Source organism: Nerophis lumbriciformis, linkage group LG34 (assembly GCF_033978685.3).
Source record: "Nerophis lumbriciformis linkage group LG34, RoL_Nlum_v2.1, whole genome shotgun sequence".
NCBI classification, from domain to species: Eukaryota; Metazoa; Chordata; class Actinopteri; order Syngnathiformes; family Syngnathidae; genus Nerophis; species Nerophis lumbriciformis.
In genome coordinates, this window is record NC_084581.2 from 2362501 (window position 1) to 2386437 (window position 23937).

Below are 23937 nucleotides of genomic sequence, written 5' to 3' on the forward strand. Positions count from 1 at the left end.
GACGGGCCTGGACATGCACTGGCTTAAGCAGGGGGACACGTCTGGCACTGCAGGATTTGATTCCCTGTCGGCGTAGTGTGTTACTGATGGTAACCTTTGTTACTTTGGTCCCAGCTCTCTGCAGGTCATTCACCAGGTCCCCCCATGTGGTTCTGGGATTTTTGCTCACCGTTCTCATGATCATTTTGACCTCATGGGATGAGATCTTGCGTGGAGCCCCAGATCGAGGGAGATTATCAGTGGTCTTGTATGTCTTCTATTTTCTGATAATTGCTCCCACAGTTGATTTTTTCACACCAAGCTGCTTGCCTATTGTAGATTCACTCTTCACAGTCTGGTGCAGGTCTTCACTTATTTTCCTGGTGTCCTTCGACAGCTCTTTGGTCTTGGCCATAGTGGAGTTTGGAGTCTGACTGTTTGAGGCTGTGGACAAGTGTCTTTTATACAGATAACGAGTTCAAACAGATGCCATTAATACAGGTAACGAGTGGAGGACAGAAGAGCTTCTTAAAGAAGAAGTTACAGGTCTGTGAGAGCCAGAGATCTTCCTTGTTTGAAGTGACCAAATACTTATTTTCCACCATAATTTACAAATAAATTCTTCAAAATTCCTACAATGTGATTTCCTGGATTTTTTTTCCACATTCTGTCTCTCACAGTTGAAGTGTACCTATGATGAAAATTACAGACCTCTGTCATCATTTTAAGTGGAAGAACTTGCACAATCGGTGGCTGACTAAATACTTTTTTGCCCCACTGTATATATATACACATATATATATATACATATATATATATATACACATATATATATATACATATATATATATACACATATATATATATATATATATATATATATATATATATATATATATATATATATATATATATATATATATATATATATACACATATATATACATATATATATATATATATATATATATATATATATATATATATATATATACACATATATATATATATATATATGTCTTAATAAGGTTATCCAAAAAATAGTGCTCGATACCGTAGTAGAGCGCAATATATGTATGTGTGGGAAAAAAATCACAAGACTATTTCATATATAAATATATAAATATATCTCAATAAAAGACACACCGGCCCCTGACGCATTTTTTCCGACCATTGTGGCTCCCGAGTCATACTAATTGCCCGTGTCTGTAATAAACTGTCACCCAGAAAATATATTTGAAGCCAGCAAAGCCAAACAGTTTGTGAGGTATTTACATTAATAAAAGTTATTTTGTTGGTTAACTTTTCTGAGAAACAGCATATTCCAGACTGATATAAACATGCCCACTGTGGAGGACACCGCTTTTCAGAAAGTAACATTTGAAAGACACTAAAGTGAACATTATTGTCGTTTTACGCTTGTTACACTGGATTTTACATTGTCACTTTAAAGACACACAAATGTAAGTTTTTTAATATTTGCTTGAAACAGTTTATTTCCCTGCACAATTCTTTGCACTTAAATAATGTTTGTAGTAATAAATATCATTAGCATTATTTAGCAATGTGTTAGAGTTCAATTACAGTAAGTGTGTTATTCTTAAACATTCCTGCCACTTCCATTAACACACTATAACATTGTAAAGTATTTTTTTTGGGGGGGGGGCATACACCACAATAATATCTTACCGTGATCTTAATACTGTGATAATATTGCACCGTGTAATAGGCTATATGAATATATATTTTGATTCTGAAGAATTGAAAGCGAAAGCGATTGCTAAAGGACCGGAATTGACACTGTCGTATTTACTTACATGTTACGTACATTGTGTAAATTGTTTACGTAAGTGAGTTGAAAAATAAAGCAAACATACATCCATGCTGATGGCAGTGTTGCCTCTACTTAACAGCCATAAAAAGATTAGAACCTTCCCAAATATATTACACTATATATATCCACCATCCATTCATCCATTTTCTACCGCTTACCGGTATTCCCTTTGGGGTCGCGGGGGGCGCTGGAGCCTATCTCAGCTACAATCGGGCGGAAGCTTTGACTTTAAATTATTTTCACATAAAAATCACACATTTTTAAGGTGTGGCGACTTACTTCATTTTATAGGAGTTGTAGCAACTTCTTTATTCATTCACGGAACCCGGTCAACTTCCTTTGTTTTCACTTTAATGAACTGCGCATGCAAGGAACGTCGAGGCCACATTGGGGCCTGTGCACGTTTACACTGGAGTCTGATAAAGATCACATTTACTTGCAGTGCAAACAGTCAGCTGGAAAAAATCAGATTTCGAAAAAATCCCATTTGGCCCACTTTGGCCTGCAGTGTAATTGTAGTCACTGACAACAAATTTGCCTGAAACAGTTTGTTAGTTTGAATCATCGGTTTCCTTTTGCACAAGTTTGCTGTGTTTCAGAAAAAGTTACACAAAATTGTTACAAAACTCATGTGGTTAATATTTGTTTTTTCATTACATGCCAGCTGACGGCAGGAGCTTCCACATTTCATTGAAACAGGTGTCGAGAAGTCGAGCGGCTCCTGTTGCACAATAAGCACTTGGGTTCCTGTGAGAAACGAAATATTAAGAGACCAACCCCCAAGCACAGAACACATACAATTTTTGCGCAACGAGCGGCCAGGTAACCTTTTCCTTGCATGAGCGAGCACAGGAAGCTCTTAAGTGGGTCATTAGCATCAGAGGTTATTGCATGAGCTAGTATGTTTCCAGACAAAAAACAACAAACAACAACAACAACAAGCGTTGACCTCACTTCCTCAAACATCGGAAGTGTTGGTGGGGGATGGGAAACTCCAAACAGAATCCCCCCCCCCCCCCAACTCTCTTTTTCCTCTCTCAGGGCTAAGCTATGCTGCTCAACATCTTGCAGCAGCTTTAAGGAAAGTCACCTGACAAGTACACAAGTTTCTACAAAACCACAAAGTGCGCACAAAAAACACAGAACTACTAGAGGTGGCAACATTTCCTGCTCTCACCTCTAAAATGCATGAGGGCCACAAGCTGAAAGGGCCCATTGGAGACCGGTGCATCCACAAGCATCCCACTGGCCGCTGTAGTGCATGCCAACATCAATGAGATGACGGCAGGGGGGAGAGGAGGGCGGCCAGCCCGCTACAGCGAGGAGCCGGCCTCCATTCTATCACTAGAAGCAGAAAATGAAGCTCCCCCTGCCACTGGAGGGAAGCTGCTCGTGCCTTAATGTCATTCCACCTGATTGGCCGGCTGGGGTCACGTGGAGACCGGCTGTCGGAATAAACAAACATGAGGGGAGGGCCCGGCTGACGCAGCGTGGGAGGGAATGGTGTGGCTGAAGTAGTGATTTGAGGACACGGTGCAAACTAGAAGGCCGTCATCAGTCATACAAACTTGCTGTCAAACAATACACACACAATAACAAATCAAAACTGCTATTGCAGTCAGTCATTCAATCACGAACGGTCACCAAGATAGACCATCTAAATGTAGATCAACACAAACTAAAGAGAAACCATTAAACAGCTAGTAGTGTTAAATATCTATGTGGAGAATAGGACTTCTAGCACATTAAGCACACATTACAATTGGCCACTTTAAATAGGTGCAAACTAAACACTCTTTATCATCCAATTAAAATGTTTTCTACCTTCAGAAGCCAGAAAAAAGTGTATTATGCTCAATGCATATTGAAGAGTAGAGTATACGAGGAGGCATGCGACCTCAGCTCTTGATGTATGTGATGAATAAAATGACATTAAAAAGTCATTACATGTTTTATCACGTATCCTGTTCAGAGTGTTAGGTGAGCTGGATCATTTTATAACAGATTAATCATCTTCAAAAAAAAAAATCACATAAGTAGACCCGAGCAACTTAATGCAAAATAAATTGTGCATTCCTACTTTATAGGTTGGTAACACTGATCCCTCCTGCTTTGTCTTCTTATTCTCTGGCAGGCCAGATACGCAAGTGTTCTGTCGAGTTGCGACCCGTACTGCAACATACTGTACGAAGTTATAAGGAAAAGCTACATTAAATGACAGTCATGTTATGTGTTTTGAGCAGGGCGAACAGGTAGTCCTATGCTGGCCCAGTAGAAAGCAGTGATTTTTTTTCACAAACAAACTGCAACTATGACGAAGTGTAATTTCTGCGGCAGCCTTTCCTCAAATGCTCGTTTTAATTGAGAACTAGTTAACCTTTTCCTGGCGGGTGACACTGCCTGTCATGCACAACGCTATTTCTGGTATTTCTGAGTTTATGCACAGAACAGATGGCCGTCTAGGAGCCCCCAGCAGGAGCCCAGCTGTTTGTGACAGAAAACAGGAAGTCTTCTCAGTATGAGCAACGCAGGATGTGAAGACTATGAGCTGCATTTTGCCCAAGCAGCAAGAGAACGCCACAAATGCAGCAGTGTGTATGGAAACAATTAAAGCAACGCAGCTATTTTGTGCAATGAAATACGCTAGATAAGAAAATTAAAAAATGCTGACTCATTAACACTAATTAGGTTAGCTTTCATGAGAGGGGCAAAATAACAGAAACAGTATAGAGTATAGAGTTAGGGTGTAATGGTAAACCAAAATCATTATTCTGTACATACCGTACTTCAGTTTTATAGGTCAATTAACAGAAACAGAGAAACACAAAAAACTGCTGAGGAATCACGTAATGATGTCATCTTTGTGCTTGCATAATTGGCTGTGACACATTTAAGTGTAGTTTTAATGGACGCTGTAGGAGAAAGAAATACCACAATGGGAAACAAAGTCAGTAAAAATAGATGAAAAGCCAAACTGATTCGTTTAAAACTACAAATGAACTTTTTAGAATATTTTTTTGATGTCACAATTAAGACAATGGGTGCTTTTAGATTGGGGTTTAGGGACCCCACAGTAGCAATAGCTGGGTTGCAATTACATGACCTAAAGGCACATTCGGACATTTCCGGGTTTCAGGCGATGGTCTAAAGCAGGGTTCCCCAAACTACGGCCCAGCAGCGTTCAAAATCTGTCCCGCGGGAAGTCCCAAGCATCCCTACTATTTACTACCGCAGTATCTTGTAACGGAGATTTCCGCCATGTTTGATGGAGGTAATAAATGCCAACTGTTGACAACTGTCATTTTGTACCTATCTATAAATGTGTTTACTACAGGTCCATGCTGCGGTCCGTACCTGGTTTTAGGGCCACAGTTTTGCTTATTTTTCGGTATGTTTGAGGGGTAAAGAGAACAACTTTTTTCTCTGTTATTTTGAGTTTTTTTGCTTGTCATCACAAACATTCTGCAGAAAACTAAGTATTATTGGTGTAATTAATACTATAAGACTTTCATTTTCTTCTGTTCATTCCGCTATGGTACAAACACGCGTAGCCGCTAAAAGCGACGAAATGTGGGAATGCTCTTGAAGCATGTATATGGCGATTTATCGACACTGGAAAATTTACCAACTTTCATTTTCATTCATCGTCGAATATCGGCCTAGGCCTAATCGGTACTCTTATCAGTACTATATTTAATTGTTGCAAATAAAGATGTGAAAAATTTTATTTTTTATTACAATTTTCATTACCAAAAGAGGTTGTACACCACCAACATCATGTAACATCTAACAGCAGGAAAGTCATTTATCAACACCTGATTTTTAAGTCCTTGAACAACTCAAGTCAACTATCTTTGCAGTGAAAGGGGCAATGCAGTTGTTATATAATTTCGTAAAAAACAGATATATCACGGTGTTTCTATTCATTACAATTACACCCGCAACCCGACCTCGGATAAGCGGAAGAAGATGGATGGATGGATGGACAATTACACTCAGCTCGAAGTATGTATGTATGGCATTCATGTGCAGAGCACCGACCTTTAAGATTATATGTCATGTGAAATATATAATATAAATCAATACAATCAATCAGTATGTTAGGTGGGTGTGCATTTTTTTAGAATAGGAATTATTTGTGTTTATGTTGCACATGGACGTATTTGAGTGTTGAGACCTACCGATGTATGTGTCTGTGTAGTGTGTACTAAAAAAAAAACAACGACCCAGTCAGCAAGGGCATTGCTCCATTGTCTAGTTTGTAGAGTCAAGAAACAGGCGAACTGAAAAATATTTAAGCAAGGTGTGTTGTAATGCTAAGCAAATGTGGCGCATTGGAGTGATGTCAGACGGCAACGGGAGATCTATCAGCGGATGCTATCTTGCTTCAGAGCAATGTTATGGATTATTATATTACTTACTTTTTTCACTTTTTTTAGTGGATTAATACTGGCCTGTGGATTATTGGATCTCTAGGATGACGTTTGATGAAACGGGGTAGCGGTGGTCGTGAGTAAAGCGCGTTCACTTCAAACTGACACTATCCCTTATTTGCTTACACGACTTTGAGGGACTTTTTAGGAGGAAATATTGTTGAAATTGTTTTATGTGGTGTTGCTTCCTCATTTGTGATTATTCCTGAAATAGTTTTGTGTGTTGTTGCTTCCTCATTTGTGATTATTCCAAGCTGAGACAGCATGTCATAATTACGACGGCCAGCTGGATAAGAAAATACCATTAGCCGTGTCATGTGTCCTGATTCTTAACAGTCCTCCTTGACTGACCAAAATTAAGAACCGGTACCAAAAAAATCGACACTCGGTATAACCCTAGTTATCGGTATTGGTCTTAGGAAGTCTTCTGTATTGATATCGGCTTGAAAAAAATAAATTGTGCATTCCTACTTTATAGGTTGGTAACACTGATCCCTCCTGGTTTGTCTTCTTATTCTCTGGCAGGCCAGGTACGCAAGAGTTCTGTCGAGTTGCGACCCGTACTACAACATACTGTACAAAGTTATAAGGAAAAGCTACATTAAATGACAGTCCTGTTATGTGTTTTGAGCGGGGCGAACAGGTAGCCCCCAATCTATTTGTGGCATTCCAAACTGATTTACGGGAAACACACTGCTTAGTGCTGATGCTATTAATGATGATATTCAGTGTTTAGGTTGGAACAATAAGCAAATCAGGCATTTCATCTAATTTAGTTTTAAAGACGCTGTAAACCTGTTGACCTGATTGTCAAAAATAGGTCAGCGCGCACTTGTATCAGCAAAACACACTAACCGCAAGTTGTTTCATGGCGCTGGAAGGTGTATTATGAGCCGCACAAAAGGGTCTCATTTTTGAGAACTGTGTTGCGAGGTTATGGGGCCGCTGTAGCATGAAGGAGCTATCTGGTTGGCAGTAGACAAGACACACAAGCTGCAACAATACAGTGGAGGTCTTTATCACGGTGACGACGACAAATAGAATGTCTGCTGATCTTCACACATCCTATCAGTGTCATGGCCCCTGTACAATGAGCGCTTAAGGATTGCTACAGACTATTTGCAGAGTGAAACACCCACCAACACTTAGAGAACAAGTCTTACAACAGAGGCTTTCAGTGTCTTTACTAACCCCTTCAGCAAGGAATGAAATGAATTAATAAAACATAGCCGCATTTTAGCTCCAAGTTCTGTTAGCCAAACTGGCAATTTAGATAATGCACTGTTTTACGAAATTGACAACACTTTAAAGAGGAACTGCACTTTTTTGCAATTTTTGGAATTGTGCCTATTGTTCACAATCATTATGTGAACATGACGACGGATGGATTTTTTTAATGCATTCTAAATATTAAAGGTAAATAAAAGTTTGCTTACAGCGGAGCCAATGGGAGCTCCACTATTCCGCCTATGAAACCCAATAAATAACCATCCAAAAGGCGCCAACAATAATCCATTTAAATTTCATCACTTGAATATTAACCAAGTATTAGCGCTTTTAATAACAATATCACTAATACAGACAAACTATTTATAACAGAGTCGTGATCGTGAGCTTGTGTGCCAATGTTGATATGATCGACTGATCAGCCGTTTACTCGCTTCCTTACTTGTCAAACTTTATTGTAGATCATAAATCAAGACTCTCACCTGGATAGTAGAAAAACGAGGATGTAATCTGACATGTTGGTACACTTTGACAGACAATTTAGCCCCGGGAATGGCAAGAACAACACAAAAAGATGCTTGGTTTCACCCCCTATTTCTTCGCTAGGATTAAGAGTCATTCTTCATCTAAATGGGAATATATGAACATTCTAGCAGTCGGCATCCTAATGACAGCAGACGTTTTACAGTAAGTGATGTTTTATTATGTTTGTTGGCTCTCATAAAGTCTGCAGTGAGTAGTAATCAGTGATGTAGTTAAAAAAAACATAAACATGATGCGTTTTTTAAATTAATGCGCCATGTATGTTTAAAATGAGCAACATACGTGAATATTAAAATGTTACTATAAATGTGCCTGTTACTACATTATATATATATACTTACATCATGTATATAAAACTGTAATGCATTGAAAAAATACATCCGTCATCATGTCTTTCATAAAATTCCTCCAAAAAGTACACTTCCACTTTAAAAGCGCCAAAATAATTGGTACACAAAAGGTGATTGCGTAATAATTAATGGTGTACGTTTGCTAAAGTGACATTTTTAGAACAAACATTTGTTTGTTTAAAATAAACAACAAATAAATAAAACAATTTTCTATTTATACTGTTGTATGAGATCATTTTTTGTGTTTATCCCATTCCATAATACAAGTACTATTTCGAAAATAAAATGTCATTGTGATGACGGTCTTCCCTTCACTGCATACAAGTACATTTTGTCAATACAAATAAAAAATTAAAAAATTTAACATGTTTCTGTTTTCTCAGCTACAATCGAGCGGAAGGCAGAGTACACCCTGGACAAGTCGCACCCCGAAGGGAATAAGTGGTAGAAAATGGACGGATGGATGTTTCTGTTTTGTCTGAGAGTGGGTCATGATACATTTTACATCCCCTCAGAGGCAAACACCATTACAAACACGCTGTGTTTCCAATACAGTATACCTGTATTTGTTTATCTGTGGAGGCTTGCTAGAAATACATTCTGGATCATCTCAAATATAATTGGTGCTACCGGGTTCCCCTACTTTATAAACATATTGTAATGGGACTGTCTGTGAAAATATTCAGACCACTCTGTAGTGACAAATTTGGCTACTGTTTCTGGCCTTATTGGACACTTTTGGAGACTAACAACGCTTCGGACCACCCTAGTGATCTACAAGAAAGGCTGACACAGCTCTGGCCGGTGCAAGGTACGTGAAAGAAATCACCATGGAAACGCGAAAGCTAACAACACCAACGGCTTCACTTCGCTGCCGAGCAACCATGAGAATGACAAGAAGTCAACAATGGGTAATACAGTGTTACCAGAGGTGAAACCGGACTTAAAAGCGTTAGTGGGAACTCTACAAAACTATGTAAATGAGACACAAAGCGATGGCAAAAACCTCCAGGAACAGATTATGAAAAGGTGTACAAAAAGATGTTGCAGATTTCCAAGAACAGATTATTAAAAACAGAAAATAATCTCGTAATGACATGATGGAATTTAGAAACTTCATAGAAGAAATGAAGATTCTCAGTGAAGACAACACAGCATTAAAACGGGAGGTGGAGAAGCCAAAAGAGGAGAATGCAAAATTGCGCCAACAGTCGAATGCCAAGCAGCAAAACAACACCCATTGGGACAACAGCAGTGTTGTAGAGAACATTAAAATGGAGATAGAAGCATTGCGCCAATAGCTTCAACTAAATAACACTGATTTAAATAACTTCAGGAAAAAGATGGCTGCATTGAGACAACAGAATGATCTGAGAAATAAAAGTTAGGACAAAGTTCTTTTACACACACACACACACACACACACGCACACACACAAACACACACACACACACACACAAACACACACACACACACACACACACACCTGAGGGTTCCCTGTTCAAACCCCGGCTTCTGCCATCCTCGTCATATCCCTTGTGTCCTTGAGCAAGACACTTTCATAATGGGTCGTGGTTAGGGTCTTGCATGGGTGAATGTGGAATTAGTGCCAAAGCGCTTTGAGTACCTTGAAGGTAGAAAAGCGCTACACAAGTGTAACACACAGGTTTTTTATGCTCTAATGATGAAAAATTTGATTTTAAAATAAGAATAAGGATTCCTACTATACCAAATTACATAATGATGGCATCCTCCAAATACCGGTAACCTATTTAACACATTTTAAGACTTCAGAAAAAACAGCCAACCTGTGGGAAACACTGACTATGAATGGATGTTTACACGTTTAATCAACAAAAGGAAGAAACCCCACCCGGCTGCCGCATTGTATATGCGTTTTACACGGCCCTGCTTTAATAAAATGGTCCAGGGAAACATTGTACCAATTCACAAAAGTTAGGTTCATTTGGCAGTGTTTACAACTGACCAGCAGATGGTGACAAACACTTGAGCCATGCCTGACTGGGAAAGCAGGTGTTTTTCGAAAGAGAACACACAGGAGGCAACAACTTATTCAGCAGGTCCATTCACACACTGAAGTGAAACTAACATCATTTATAACAATATCAAAATATAATATGATTTAATGCTGTCTTTTATGGACATAATTCCTAGGCGCAGTCAGGGCGTTGAGGGGATCCGGTTTGGAGGCTGCAGGATTAGGTCTCTGCTTTTTGCAGATGTGGTCCTAATGGCTTCATCTGGCCAGGTTTTTCAGCTCTCACAGAATCGCTTCGCAGCCGAGTGTAAAGCCATCCAAGTCAGAGTCCATGGTTCTCGCCCAGAAAAGGGTGGAGTGCCATCTCCAGGTTTGGGAAGAGATCTTGCCCCAAGTGGAGGAGTTCAAGTACTCGACAGGCAGATTGGTGCAGCGTCTGCAGTGATGCGGACACTGTATCGATCCATTGTGGTAAAGAAGGAGCTGAGTCGGAAGGCAAAGCTCTCAATTTACCGGTCAATCTACGTGCTCATCCTCACCTATGGTCATGAACTTTGGGTTATGACCGAAAGGACAAGATCCATGTACAAGCGGACGAAATGAGTTTCCTCCATCAGGTGGCGGGGCTCTCCCTGAGAGATAGGGTGAGAAGCTCTGTCATCCGGGAGGAGCTCAAAGTAAATCTGCTGCTCCTTTGCATCGAGAGGAGGCAGATAAGGTGGTTCAGGCATCTGGTCAGGATGCCACCCGGACGCCTCCCTGGTGTTCAGGGCCCGTCCGACAGGTAGGAGGCCAAGGGGAAGACCCAGTACACGTTGGGAAAACTACGCCATTCGGCTGGCCCGGGAACGCCTTGAGATCCTTCAGGAGGAGGTGGACGAAGTGGCTGGGGAGAGGGAAGTCTGGGGTTTTCTGCTTCGGCTGCTGCCCCCGCGACCCGACCTCAGATAAGCTAAAGATAATGGATGAATGAATGGATGCATGCATGCTGTCTTAATGTAACTCTTAATGATTAAACATTCTGCTATGATAGTCAGTGTGAAAATCGCTGCGGGATAATATTTAACTGTGGGAGGCGATATGGGGCCTTTTTCATACAAAACAGGTTAATGGCCAAGCGGCGTTTGTACAAACTGCATAACCAGGCCGTGATTTGCGTGTACATGAAGCAGCGAACAAAAAGCTTGCACTAACTCGGCATGTTGCCGCTTATTAGTTTTGCTGCCTAAAAGGGGGTCATAAAGCTCAGCAGTCACAACATTATGCAAAAAAATATGTGTGGGAAATATCACATTTAAAGGCCGCTAATAAAAATGCTCTTGATTTGTACTGATGTTATGTTTTAACTATTACGCAACAAGTTGCTAAGTGACAGCTGTTACAAACAGGCCTGGAGAGTGATATACAGTATGTCTCTCTACGTTTGCTACATTTTGGCAAGAAGAAAGTGTGAGAAAGATGGCTGTTCTCAGGTTGATAATTTATTGAATGGCGTTCCATAAAGTCATTGTGAGTCTCCTGCCGTGTTGCTGCCACTTAGACACCCCTCACCCAACTTGTTTATTTGAAAAGATTTATATGCACACTATCTTAAAAAAAATTAAGCACTTCTAAGTGTACCCTTCTTTCTGCTCCTTTTTATTCATGATTTACTTTAATGTTGTATCGATTATATTTATTCAATATTGAATGAATGAAATAAGAAAAACAATGGAAATGGAAAAATGTCCGAGTGCATCTGGTCGATAGAGAGGTATCTCAGTTTTTACTGTTTGGTATTTACATGAAAATGTTTGCCAAAATGTCTTGGTTATTGTATGGCCAAACATTGCACATAACAAACTAGTCCGTTTGCACTCGCATCATTACATGGATCCATCCATCCATTTTCGCCACCTCATCACAGGGCCATTCACACTCACATTCACACAGTAGGGCCAACTTAGTGTTGCTCATCAGCATATCCCCAGATGCATGTCTTTGGAATGGAATTACGTGGAATCGAGTGTTAAAACAAAAATTCCCACGCATTGCTGATTTAGTCTCCGGGAAGAATGATCGTGGTCTTTTTAGAGTTGGCACTATGGGTGTCACAAGATCTCGCGAGATTAAAGCGTGACGTTTTCTCTCCTTTAGAAAAAAGCTGTCTTGCAGGCATAACTAAGTCAGGTTTTATTTTAAATAAGCAGAAGAATATCTGTCTTGCTGTGGGCGAGGTATTGAAAGCGCACATTAGGTGCTTTGCGCACACAACACATTGAGAGCTAGTCTCTGCGTTCCCCACGCCACATTACAAGGCGACCCTGCTTAAAGTTATATAAAAATTCTGTCTCGTTTTGTCCATGTGAAGTAAATATGTATCGTCTCAGCTCATAAAGCCAATATCGTGTATCGTCTCCTCTTGTGCAATTAATATCGCGTATCGTCTCATCTCATGAAGCCAATATCAGGTATCGTCTCATCTTGTACAATCAATATTGTGTATCGTCTCATCTCATGAAGCCAATATTGTATATCGTCTCATCTCGTGAAGCCAATTAAACACTACAAACAGATTCCAGACAGGGAATCCTTTAAATATTTTTATTATGGGTTTGATTTGTTCATGTTCACAGAACGCACAAAGAACAATTAACAACTCAAGTGTCTGTACCCTTTCTCTGTATCGAAGCTGGAGCTTTCAAACACTATGTTCCCTACACTGTCCATGTGATGTTCATGGGACGTTCATGTGACAAAGCGTTCAGACACACTGACTCCCAGTGTTATCTTGATAAGCTTTTTTAAATTAAATACATGCGTCATAGCTAATTATGAGAATTATATGACATTGTCATATTGACGCTGCCTTAGCATGCCCCCACTGCCATGAATAAATTGCCACTATGTAGGAAACACTGAATGATAACTGGGTTATGAAATGTTCATATTATTACATCAGTCACGCTAGTATGTGTTCCAATAAGTAATTTACAGTGGCATGAAAAATGAGGACTGTAGGTGTTGTGTATATTATTATGTATTATATTATTATTATATAATGTATTATATTATTATTATATAAAGAGAAACGAAGGGGAGAGTCCTGCTGATCTGGTCACTGGCAACATTGTGCAACAACGCGGAATTAAAGCTTTATCTGGATTATCACTAAATATAGACGCTTGGCATAAATCCAACGCAAAGTCAATGCCGTCTATGTCCAGCACCCCCACTGCCCTGTTTGTTTCCGTGGGCTGCCCACAGGCTGAATATTAAAAACGAGTGAGATGTCCATGAAGCCTGCTTGCACGTCCTAAGAAGATTTTTATGTTTTTTATGCGCCACAATTGACACTGACATGCATTCGAGATAAAAACAAAAGTGATGGTTGAAATGTGTCTTTATCCACCTCACTGACTAAAGGAAAATCCTAGGTTTATTTAAAGCTTCAAAAATGGATGGATGGACGGGTAATTTATGGCTTTAAATTGGGGCTTCGGCTCATCTGCTTTAAAAACACACAAATGCAGAACCCTCGCTGATGGCCAGGTTGAGATGGAGCTCACCTTTGAAAGCAGGCAGCTTCTGCAGCTCCCTGTTGTTGCTCAAGCTAAAGCGAGACGAGCTCTGCCGCTTGTCCTTCTTCACGGGCGTCTGGGAGCCCGGCTGCTTTCCCTTGAGCAGCTGAGTGGTCGGAGGGATGCTGTTCCCAGTCTTCCTGTTGGAACCCTGCTGAGAGGACACATGCTATGTTATACTATGTTCAAAAAAGATGTGAATGGCCACTAATTCTCATTTTTTTGGTCCCCATGGTAGGTTTTGAACCTATAACCTGTGCTGTGGTTGTGTCTTCAATTAAATTTAGTAAGGTTTGTTCAGGTTGATGTTTATATAGCCTTAAATTATATCAGATTAGCCCAGCGGTGTCCAAATGTTTCGACTAAGGGCAGCTTTGGGTTATTTTTTTTCTTATTACATTATAGCTGTTTGCTCTTTTATTACACTTTTAAGGTTTTTTTTGTAATAGTATTTTTAGAATGTGCCACGAGTTGAAAGAAAATTATCTTTGGACCCCTCATATGAATATCTCTCTATTGTTACAATAATATTTATTTTGAGTTATAGTTGTTCCTCGCCACATTGTGGTTAAAATATTGCAGCTCCACAACATTGCAGATTTAAAAAAAAAAGTTATCCATCACTTCAATCAGTCTGCAACGGTCGGTCAGCATTACGTAAATACAGGCCTCAAATTTTACATTTTTAAAGGTCAAAGCAAGTGTTGCCTTAAAAGGAGGGCTCATATTTTAGGGCACCAAGGCAAAACATGGCGTTTACTTTTTGATATTAATATAAAACTCAAAGCAGTTTGGCTAATGAAGAGGAAGTCTAATAAACAAGCTTTGTTCTTCTCCAACAACACCTCCTTGTAGTTCAGTGCAACAGTTTGGCCAACAAAAATAAAGAGTGACACCTCTCACATCGAATACACAATCTTCACTGCCTTCGATGAGATGACAAAACATTTTAGCTAATATTGATGTTATTTGAACAATGATACAGTTTGCAGTTAAATAAATGAGTGATCATCCCAGTAAACACACTAAAGACTTTATAAACAAGTTGTGACAACGTTCACGAAACATCGCCTGCTGCATGTTTCCTCACGTCATTAACTCTCAGTCACAGCAGCTGATGGATGCTGTATTGAGAAAATAAAAGCAACATCAAATAGTTTTCTCTTTCGCTTTATACTTGTAGTGTGGGGACAAGTGAGTCTGTCTCCTATATTGTCCACACCTGTCTCCATCTAAACACAGCAGTGCGCTCTTAAAAGCACACCAGGAAGCGAGGGAAAAGGACGTTAAACCAAGCGCTTGGCTCCGTTTACTCCGAGGGGCAATCTCCGGAGTGCCCAAGGCATGGGTAACTTACACATCTGTGAAGGCACCATTAATGCTGAAAGGTACATAAAGGTTTTGGAGCAACATATGTTCCGCCCGATTGTAGCTGAGATAGGCTCCAGCGCCCCGCGCGACCCCGAAGGGAATAAGCGGTAGAAAATGGATGGATGGATGGATATGTTGCCTTCCAAGCGCTTGCTTATTTCAGCAAGACAATGCCAAACCACATGTTACAACAGCGTGGCTTTATAGTAAAAGAGTGCGGGTACTACACTGGCCTGCCTGTAGTCCAGACCTGTCTCCCATTGAAAATATATGGCGCAATATGAAGCCTAAAATACCACAACGGAGACCCCGGACTGTTGAACAACTTAAGCTGTACATCAAGCAAGAATGGGAAAGAATTCCACCAGAAAAGCTTCAAAAATTGGTCTCCTCAGTTCCCAAACGTTTACTGAGTGTTGTTAATAGGAAAGGCCAAGTAACACAGTGGTGAAAATACCCCTGTGCCAACTTGTTTGCAACGTGTTGCTGCCATTAAATTCTAAGTTAATGATTATTTGCAAAAAAATTAAGTTTCTCAGTTGGAACTAGGGCTGGGCGATATATGGAATATACTCGATATATCGCAGGTTTGTCTCTGCGCGATATATAAAATGACTATATCGTGATATTCGAGTATACGTTCTCACGCAGTTGCTTTTAGCTGCAGGCATTACACTACAGGCTCTTCTCACTCTTTCTTTCTTTCTCACAGAGAGATAAAACAAGCGCACCTTCTTACATACGTCACATACTGTCGCACCTACAACGTCATACGCCCACGTGGAGCAGAGAGGTAGCGGCATGGTAACGTTAGCTGTGGTGCTAGCGGAGTGGTGCGAGTGGTAATAGGAGAGAAAGAAGGTGCGAATCTGGTAACAAATGAAGGAAGAATTAATTCCCAAGAAAAACAGCAGTGAGTCCATCGTCTGGCGGTGGTTTGGCTTCAAGCGGGAAGATGTTGAACAAGTGTTAAACAGCAGACTGGACTGGAAGGACAACTGCAAAGCTGTTTACAAGAAGGGCATGAGCAGACTCATTTTCCTGAGGAAGCTTAGGTCCTTTAATGTGTGCAGCAAGCTGTTGGAGATATTTTATCAGTCTGTTGAGGCCAGTGCCCTGTACTTTGCAGTGGTTTGTTGGGGGAGCAGCACCAGCAAAAGGGACTCAAACTGGATTGATAAACTGATCCGGAAAGCCGGCCAAACTATTGGCACGCAGTTGGAGGCGTTTGTGTCAGTGAGGGACAGGAGGACACTGGACAAACTGCTGGCCATCATGGACAATCCTGCCCACCCATTCCACCTGACAATTGAGGGACAGCGCAGTTCATACTCTAACAGGCTCCTTCAGCTTCCTTCCTGCACTGTGCGATTCAAGAACTCCTTCATTCCGCACTCCATCCAGCTGCATAATCACTCGCCATACAGCAATAGATGATATCGGCCTATTACCTGACACCTTCTATGTCAACTACTTCTCTTTGTTTTTAATGTCTATTTTCTGCTGGATCTACTCTCTATTTTGTGCTGCTGCTGTCACATATACTGTAATATTGTACATGGTAATTGTTATACAGTATATTGTATATATGTTATAGACATAATATATCTGTATATATAATATACTGTACAAATATGTATATATAAGTATATATGTTATATTTTATATCGCTATATTTAGTCTATTCATACCTGCATTGTCCTTTCCATCCTTACACTTTCCATCATTGTAACTGAGCTACTGTGTTGAACAATTTCCCTTGTGGATCATTAAAGTTTGTCTAAGTCCAAGTCTAAGTCTAGGTCTAAGTATGCGGCAAAAGCATTGCTACAAAAGGTAGCACCTACTGCTAATTTGTAGCATCATTTGAAAAGTCACCCGCTAGAGAATGAAGAGTGCTTGAAACTCCACATGTCAACATCTCCGGCCGGTGCCACAGCCAACAAAATGCCTAAGCAACCATTTCCACATCAACACCGTATGAAAAAAACTAGTCAACAACTGAAGGAGATAACGTCTGCAGTAACCTACCACACAGCGAAGGACATACACTATTTGATTTCCTATTATGCAGCTAATTTTTATTCGACAGTTATTGAAATATCTTGTGTAACATCATGTACAAAAGTGCACTTTATTTGTTTTAAACTATTGTAGTGGCTTTCCGTACAAAAAGTGCACTTTAATTTAGTGTTGTTTTGATATGTCATCTTAGTGACATCATGCACCAAAGTGCACTCATAGCTTGTTTTAAAATTTCTCTGACAATCTTGCACTTTCTGTTTTGAAATTACATGAATGTTTGTGCCACTGCTTAATAACTGTTTAATAAATACAGTTTTGGTAAATTGACTTAATTGTGGTTTCCCTCTCTGCATGAAAGTTTTTTTTTATAAATGAGCATATATTAATGCAGTATGAACAAGAATGTTTTAATGTAGACACATAGAATCATAATACTGGTGTGATTATATGCATCTAGTGTTAATCCAAGGCTAAGGCAAAATATCGAGATATAAATCGTGTATCGTGACATGGCCTAAAAATAGAGATATTAATAAAAGGCCATATCGCCCAGCCCTAATTAACTTGGAACATTAAATATCTTGTCTTTGCAGTCTATTCAGTTGAATATAAGTTGAAAAGGATTTGCAAATCATTGTATTCTGTTTTTATTTACAAATTACACAACGTGCCAACATCGCTGGTTTTGGGTTTTGTAATATAAGTGTTTTAAATCGGTCAATACTGACAATTGATATTTTTATGTCCTATCGAAAATAAGAACCTATGTTCAAAAAGGCAGCAGTGACAGTATTAACATGATATAGAAGAGGTATAAACATGTATATGTCAGGATTTAGAATTGGAGAAAGAAAGACTTGGTAGAAACTTGCACTTTTTGTCCATATAGATAAAAATTGTGTTCATAGTTTTGTTGCCCAACAAAAATAAACAGGAGTGATAGCTCACACACCAAATAGACATGCCTTCTGTTTACAACATCGAATACACAATCTTTACAGCCTGCGTTCAATTCGATGACATAGCGTTATATCTAATATTGATGTTATTTGAACGTACCACTGTCAGCAACTACAGTTAGTCGCTACATCTGTAAGTGCAAGTTAAAACTGGATTATGCAAAGCGAAAGCAATTTATCAACAACACCCAGAAACGCTGCTGGCTTCGCTAGGCCCAAGCTCATCTAAGATGGACTGATGCAAAGTGTAAAACTGTTCTGTGGTGTGAGGAGTCCACATTTCAAATTGTTTTTGGAAACTGTGTACGTCGTGTCCTTTGGACCACAGAGGAAAAGAACCATCCGGAGTGTTATAGGTGCAAAGTTGAAAAGCCAGCATCTGTGATGGTATGGGGGTGTATTAGTGCACGAGGCATGGGTAACTTACACATTTGTGTCCGCCGCGTCGTCTACTCCCTCCTTGAGCCGACAACATACCACGGTGAGCCGCTGGTCTTGCTATATCATCTGATATGTTGTGTTGCGGTGAAAATCAAGTAAAAATTAGATGGCTGGTGGGGCTCACCGGTGTCCATATTCCATATGGTCTTAGCAAAAACAAAAACAACTACCAAACGTGGGATGAAAATTTGAAGGGGTGTTGTAAACAGGGCTTCATTTGCATCGAACAACTCAGCCTTTCAAAACTAACCGTTTTTAGAAGCAGCCAGGAAGTGGCCTAAAGAAGGGTCATGGATGGATGGATACTGTAATCCCGATTAATTACACAGTTATTCACTAATTTGAAAACATGACAATTTTTTGTTTTACCAAAACTCAACTTTAAATATTGTCTAAAAACCCGGCTTTAAATTAGTAACGAATAAACAACAAAAACTAAAACAATAAAAAAAACTATAATATTTTAAATAACAATAACAGTATAAAAAAACAATAAAATTCAGTTTTTCCATTGTAATTGTTTTTAATTCTGTTTTTTACCTTCTACACTTATTTTACCACCATAGAGTGTGAGCTTTTTGTGTCAAATTTTGTTTTATAAAATTTGTGTTAATTAAATGCAAAACTTATCAAATTTTTGGTGCAATACATCTTTGGACAATTTTGACCAGTATTTTAGGTCAAAGCATAATAATTGTGTAAATGTATCATGAAGTGCTTTAAGTACATTCTTGTGTAAGATACTTTTTTGAAACATTTCTTTTGTTAGCACAGTCAGACTGGATGTGGCGCACCACGGTATTATTGTGACGGGGTAAGTGTACTGTACTGTTGTTCTCAGTCAGGGATGGCACGGTATAAAAATGGTTATAGTGACCAAAATGATCACGGTTATCATTATCGCGGTATTTTTTTTTTTAAATATGCAGAAAAAATTCAAAAATGACTTATATTGAAATCTTTTAACTAAGTTTGATTTTTTTTTTAAACACAAATAACACATTCAAAATTATTTCCTTTGTAGAAGAAACATTATTGTAGACAAGAACAGTTTCATGGACCTCCAGTAGAAATTTAATGTGCATATGAAATCAACACAATCTAATTTATAAACAAGTAAAATGGCAGAAAAAAAAACTAATAAATCAAATAAATGTGAAAATTGTGCAAGATAGCACTGTATGGACATAAGAGATAAACAAATAAAAACAAATGTAAGAATTTTGCAAGGCGGCACCTGATGGCCATAAGACGTAACTGCACTTTTTGTCCATATAGATAAAAATTGTGTTCATAGTTTTGTTGCCCAACAAAAATAAACAGGAGTGATAGCTCTCACACCAAATAGACATGCCTTCTGTTTACAACATCGAATACGCAATCTTTACAGCCTGCGTTCAATTCGATGACATAGCGTTATATCTAATATTGATGTTATTTGAACACTATTTGAACACTGATACAGTTTGCAGTTAAATAAGGGACAAGTGAGCTTCCCGGTAAACAAATTAAAGACTTTATAAACAAGTCGAGGCAATGTTTTTTTTTTTACACATGGCCTGCTGCATGTTTCCTCACGTTATTAACGCTCAGTCACATCTGAGCCAAGGATGTCGTTGTGGCGTGTGCTTAGGGCTGGGCGATATGGCCTTTTATTAATATCTCAATATTTTTAGGCCATGTCACAATACACGATATATATCTCGATATTTTGTCTTAGCCTTGAATGAACACTTGATGCATATAATCACAGCAGTATGATGATTCTATGTGTCTACATCAAAACATTATTGTTCATACTGCATTAATATATGCTCATTTTAAACTTTCATGCAGAGAGGGAAATCACAACTGAGTCAATTTACCAAAACTGTATTTATTAAACAGTTATTAAGCAGTGGCACAAACATTCATGTAAATTCCAAAACAGAAAGTGCAAGATTGTCAGAGACATTTTAAAACAAGCTATTAGTGCACTTTGGTGCATGATGTCACTAAGATGACATATCAAAACAACACTAAATCAAAGTGCACTTTTTGTACAGAACGCCACTACAATAGTTTAAAACATGTAAAGTGCACTTTTGTGCAAGATGTCACACAAGCTATTCCAATAACTGTCAAATAAAAATTAGCTGCATAATAGGAAATCAAATAGTGTATGTCCTTCGCTATGTGGTAGGTTCCTGCGGACGTTATCTCCTTCTGTTGTTGACTATTTTTTTCATACGGTGTTGATCTGGAAATCGTTGCTTGGGCATTTTGTTGGTGTGGCACCGGCCGAGATGTTGACATGCAGAGTTTCAAGCACTCTTCATTCTCTAGCGGGTGACTTTTCAAATGATGCTACAAATTAGCAGTGGTGCTACTTTTTGTAGCAAAGCTTTTGCCGCATACTTGTAAAACATCTTCCCACTTGAAGCCAAACCACCGACAGACGATGGACCCCGTGCTGTTTTTCTTGGGAATTAATTCTTCCTTCATTTGTTACCAGATTCGCACCTTCTCTCTCTCGTATTACTACTTGCAACGCACCGTTAGCATCACAGCTAACATTACCCATGCCGCTACCTCTCTGCTCGGCGAGAGCGTATGACGTTGCACGCGCGTCAGTATGTGACGTATGTAACAAGGTGAGCTTGTTTTATGTCTCTGTGAGAAGGACAGACAAGAAAGAGTGAGAAGAGCCTGTAGTGTAATGTCTGCAGCTAAAAGCAAGTGCATGAGGACGTATACTCGAATATCACGATATAGTCATTTTCTATATCGCACAGAGACAAACCCGCGATATATTGAGTATATCGATATATCGCCCAGCCCTACTTGTGCAGCCCTTTGAGACACTCGTGATTTAGGGCTATAAAAATAAACTTTGATTGATAGATTGATGGGCGCTGTATTGAAAAAATAAAAGCAACATCAAAAGTTTTCTCCATCGCTGTATACTTTTAATATGAGACAAATGAGTCTGTCTCCAATAATGTCCACACCTGTAGCCATCTAAAAACAGCAGTGCGCTATTAAACGCACGGCGACTCCACGGTAATAAAGCGAGGGAAAATGAAGCTCAACCAAGCGCTGCGCTCTCATTACTCCAAGGGGAAATCTCCGTAGCAAAATCTGTATAGTTGTGTTCCGCCATATTATTTCAAGCCGAATGACGCAAGTGCGCATGCGCCAGCACTGCTGTGACGCCATTTCCAGGAAGTAAGCAGTGTTGCCTAAAATCCATTAATAAATGACGTTTTTTCTGTAATTACCATACCATACCATACCAACTTTATTTATAAAGCCCTTTAAAAACAAGCACAGTTGAAAAACAAAGGGCTGTACACCACAAAGAAATGGAGGCAAAGGACAGACTAAAAAATAACATTTAAAACAGAAATAAAAATACACATTTAAAAAGCAAATATAAATTACCCTAAGAACAGTTTGTTAGATAAAAACAGTTTAAAAGTTAAAAACAGTTCAAAAAGTTAAAAGCTAAAAACAGTTCAAAGTCTCATGCTGGGTTAAAAGCCAGTGAATAAAAATGGGTTTTAAGAAGGGTCTTAAAAATAGTCAAAGAAGGGGCCTGTCTCACATGGAGAGGGAGATCGTTCCAGAGTTTGGGACCCGCAACAGAGAAAGCTCTGTCCCCTCTGAGCTTGCGCTTTGTTTTGGGTACCTCCAGGATCAGCTCATCAGCTGACCTGAGGGACCGGGTGGGGGCATAGAGGTGGAGCATCTCAGAGAGGTACGGTGGGGCAAGACCACGTAAGGATTTAAAAACGAGTAAGATCATTTTAAAATGGACTCTAAAAGACACAGGCAGCCAGTGGAGGGAGGCTAAAACAGGAGTAAAGTGCTCTCTTTTTCTTGTATTAGTTAAAAGTCGGGCAGCTGCATTTACAATTAAAATTGTAAACGGTATTACTAACCATCAGGAATTTTACCACGGTTTATCATTATACCGTTTACCGTTATATCACTATTCTCAGCTGGACGAGGATGATTCAAAAAAAAAAGTGAGCCTCTCAAGTTGTCCTGCATGTACATTGATGTTACATCGATGATGTCTTTCACAACAACACAAGCAGATGAGATGTGTTGTGGGTGTATAGATTGTTCTTGCTAGCTTTAGCTTCCGTATTTTCCGCACTATAAGGCGCACCTAAAAACCACAAATTTTCTCAAAAGCTAACAGTGCGCCTTATAACCCGGTGCGCTTTATTACGATTAATTTTCATAAAGTTTCGATCTCGCAACTTCGGTAAACAGCCGCCATCTTTTTTCCCGGTAGAACAGGAAGCGCTTCTTCTTCTACGCAAGCAACCGCCAAGGAAAGCACCCGCCCCCATAGAACAGGAAGCGCTTCACCCGCCCCCGGAAGAAGAAGAAAAAACGCGCGGATATCACCGTACGTTTCATTTCCTGTTTACATCTGTAAAGACCACAAAATGGCTCCTACTAAGCGATCCGGTTCATAAAAAGACGCAATCTCTCCATCCGCACACGGATTACTACCGTATTTCACAGCAACTGAACCGCACTGTGGAACGGGAGCACGTACGGTGAATATTCGCACCACAGGGAATGAGAAGTCATCCTTCACTGTGGTTCTAGCTTGCCATGCTAACTTCCACTCATGGTGATATTCAAAAGGAAGACCTTGCCAAAAGAGACCTTTCCAGCCGGCGTCATCATAAAAGCTAACTCGAAGGGATGGATGGATGAAGAAAAGATGAGCGAGTGGTTAAGGGAAGTTTACGCGAAGAGGCCGGGTGGCTTTTTTCACACAGCTCCGAAGGCGAACACACCTTCACTAAGACGGGCAGACAGCCTCGGACGACATACGCCAACATTTGCCAGTGGATCGTAAATGCTTGGGCAGATATTTCGGTCACAACTGTGGTCCGAGCTTTCCGGAAGGCAGGATTCACAGAACAACAGCGACACTGACTCCCGATGACTTCTACGAGACGGAACCGGCCATTTTGGATACCACGCTTGCGCAACTTTTCAATTCGGACACCGAAGACGAAGAATTCGAAGGATTTACGAATGAAGAATAACTTCAGAAGGTGAGCGCTATGTTTATTTTGTGTGTTGTGACATTAACGTTCGAGCAACATTATGTTACTATTGCTCTACACCATTTTGAATTTTACTATGTTTGTGATTGCACATTTGCGTACATTTTGGGACAGAGTTGTTAGAACGCTGGTTTTCAA

At 39.7% G+C, this 23937-nt stretch overlaps 1 protein-coding gene across 3 annotated transcripts in view; it reads right to left on the bottom strand.

Annotated features, from left to right (window-relative positions):
• The window catches only part of LOC133576410 (serine/threonine-protein phosphatase 2A 56 kDa regulatory subunit gamma isoform-like), a 63379-nt gene that overhangs the window by 34274 nt on the left and 5168 nt on the right, over positions 1 to 23937 (bottom strand). Inside the window, exon 3 of one of the 3 annotated variants that reach the window (XM_061929606.1) lies at positions 13914 to 14076. In XM_061929606.1, coding sequence (XP_061785590.1) covers positions 13914 to 14076 — 163 coding nt within the window. Of the gene's footprint in view, positions 1 to 2990; positions 3177 to 13913; positions 14080 to 23937 lie in introns of those variants that run through there. The other 2 variants (XM_061929605.1, XM_061929607.1) reach the window with 2 other exon arrangements.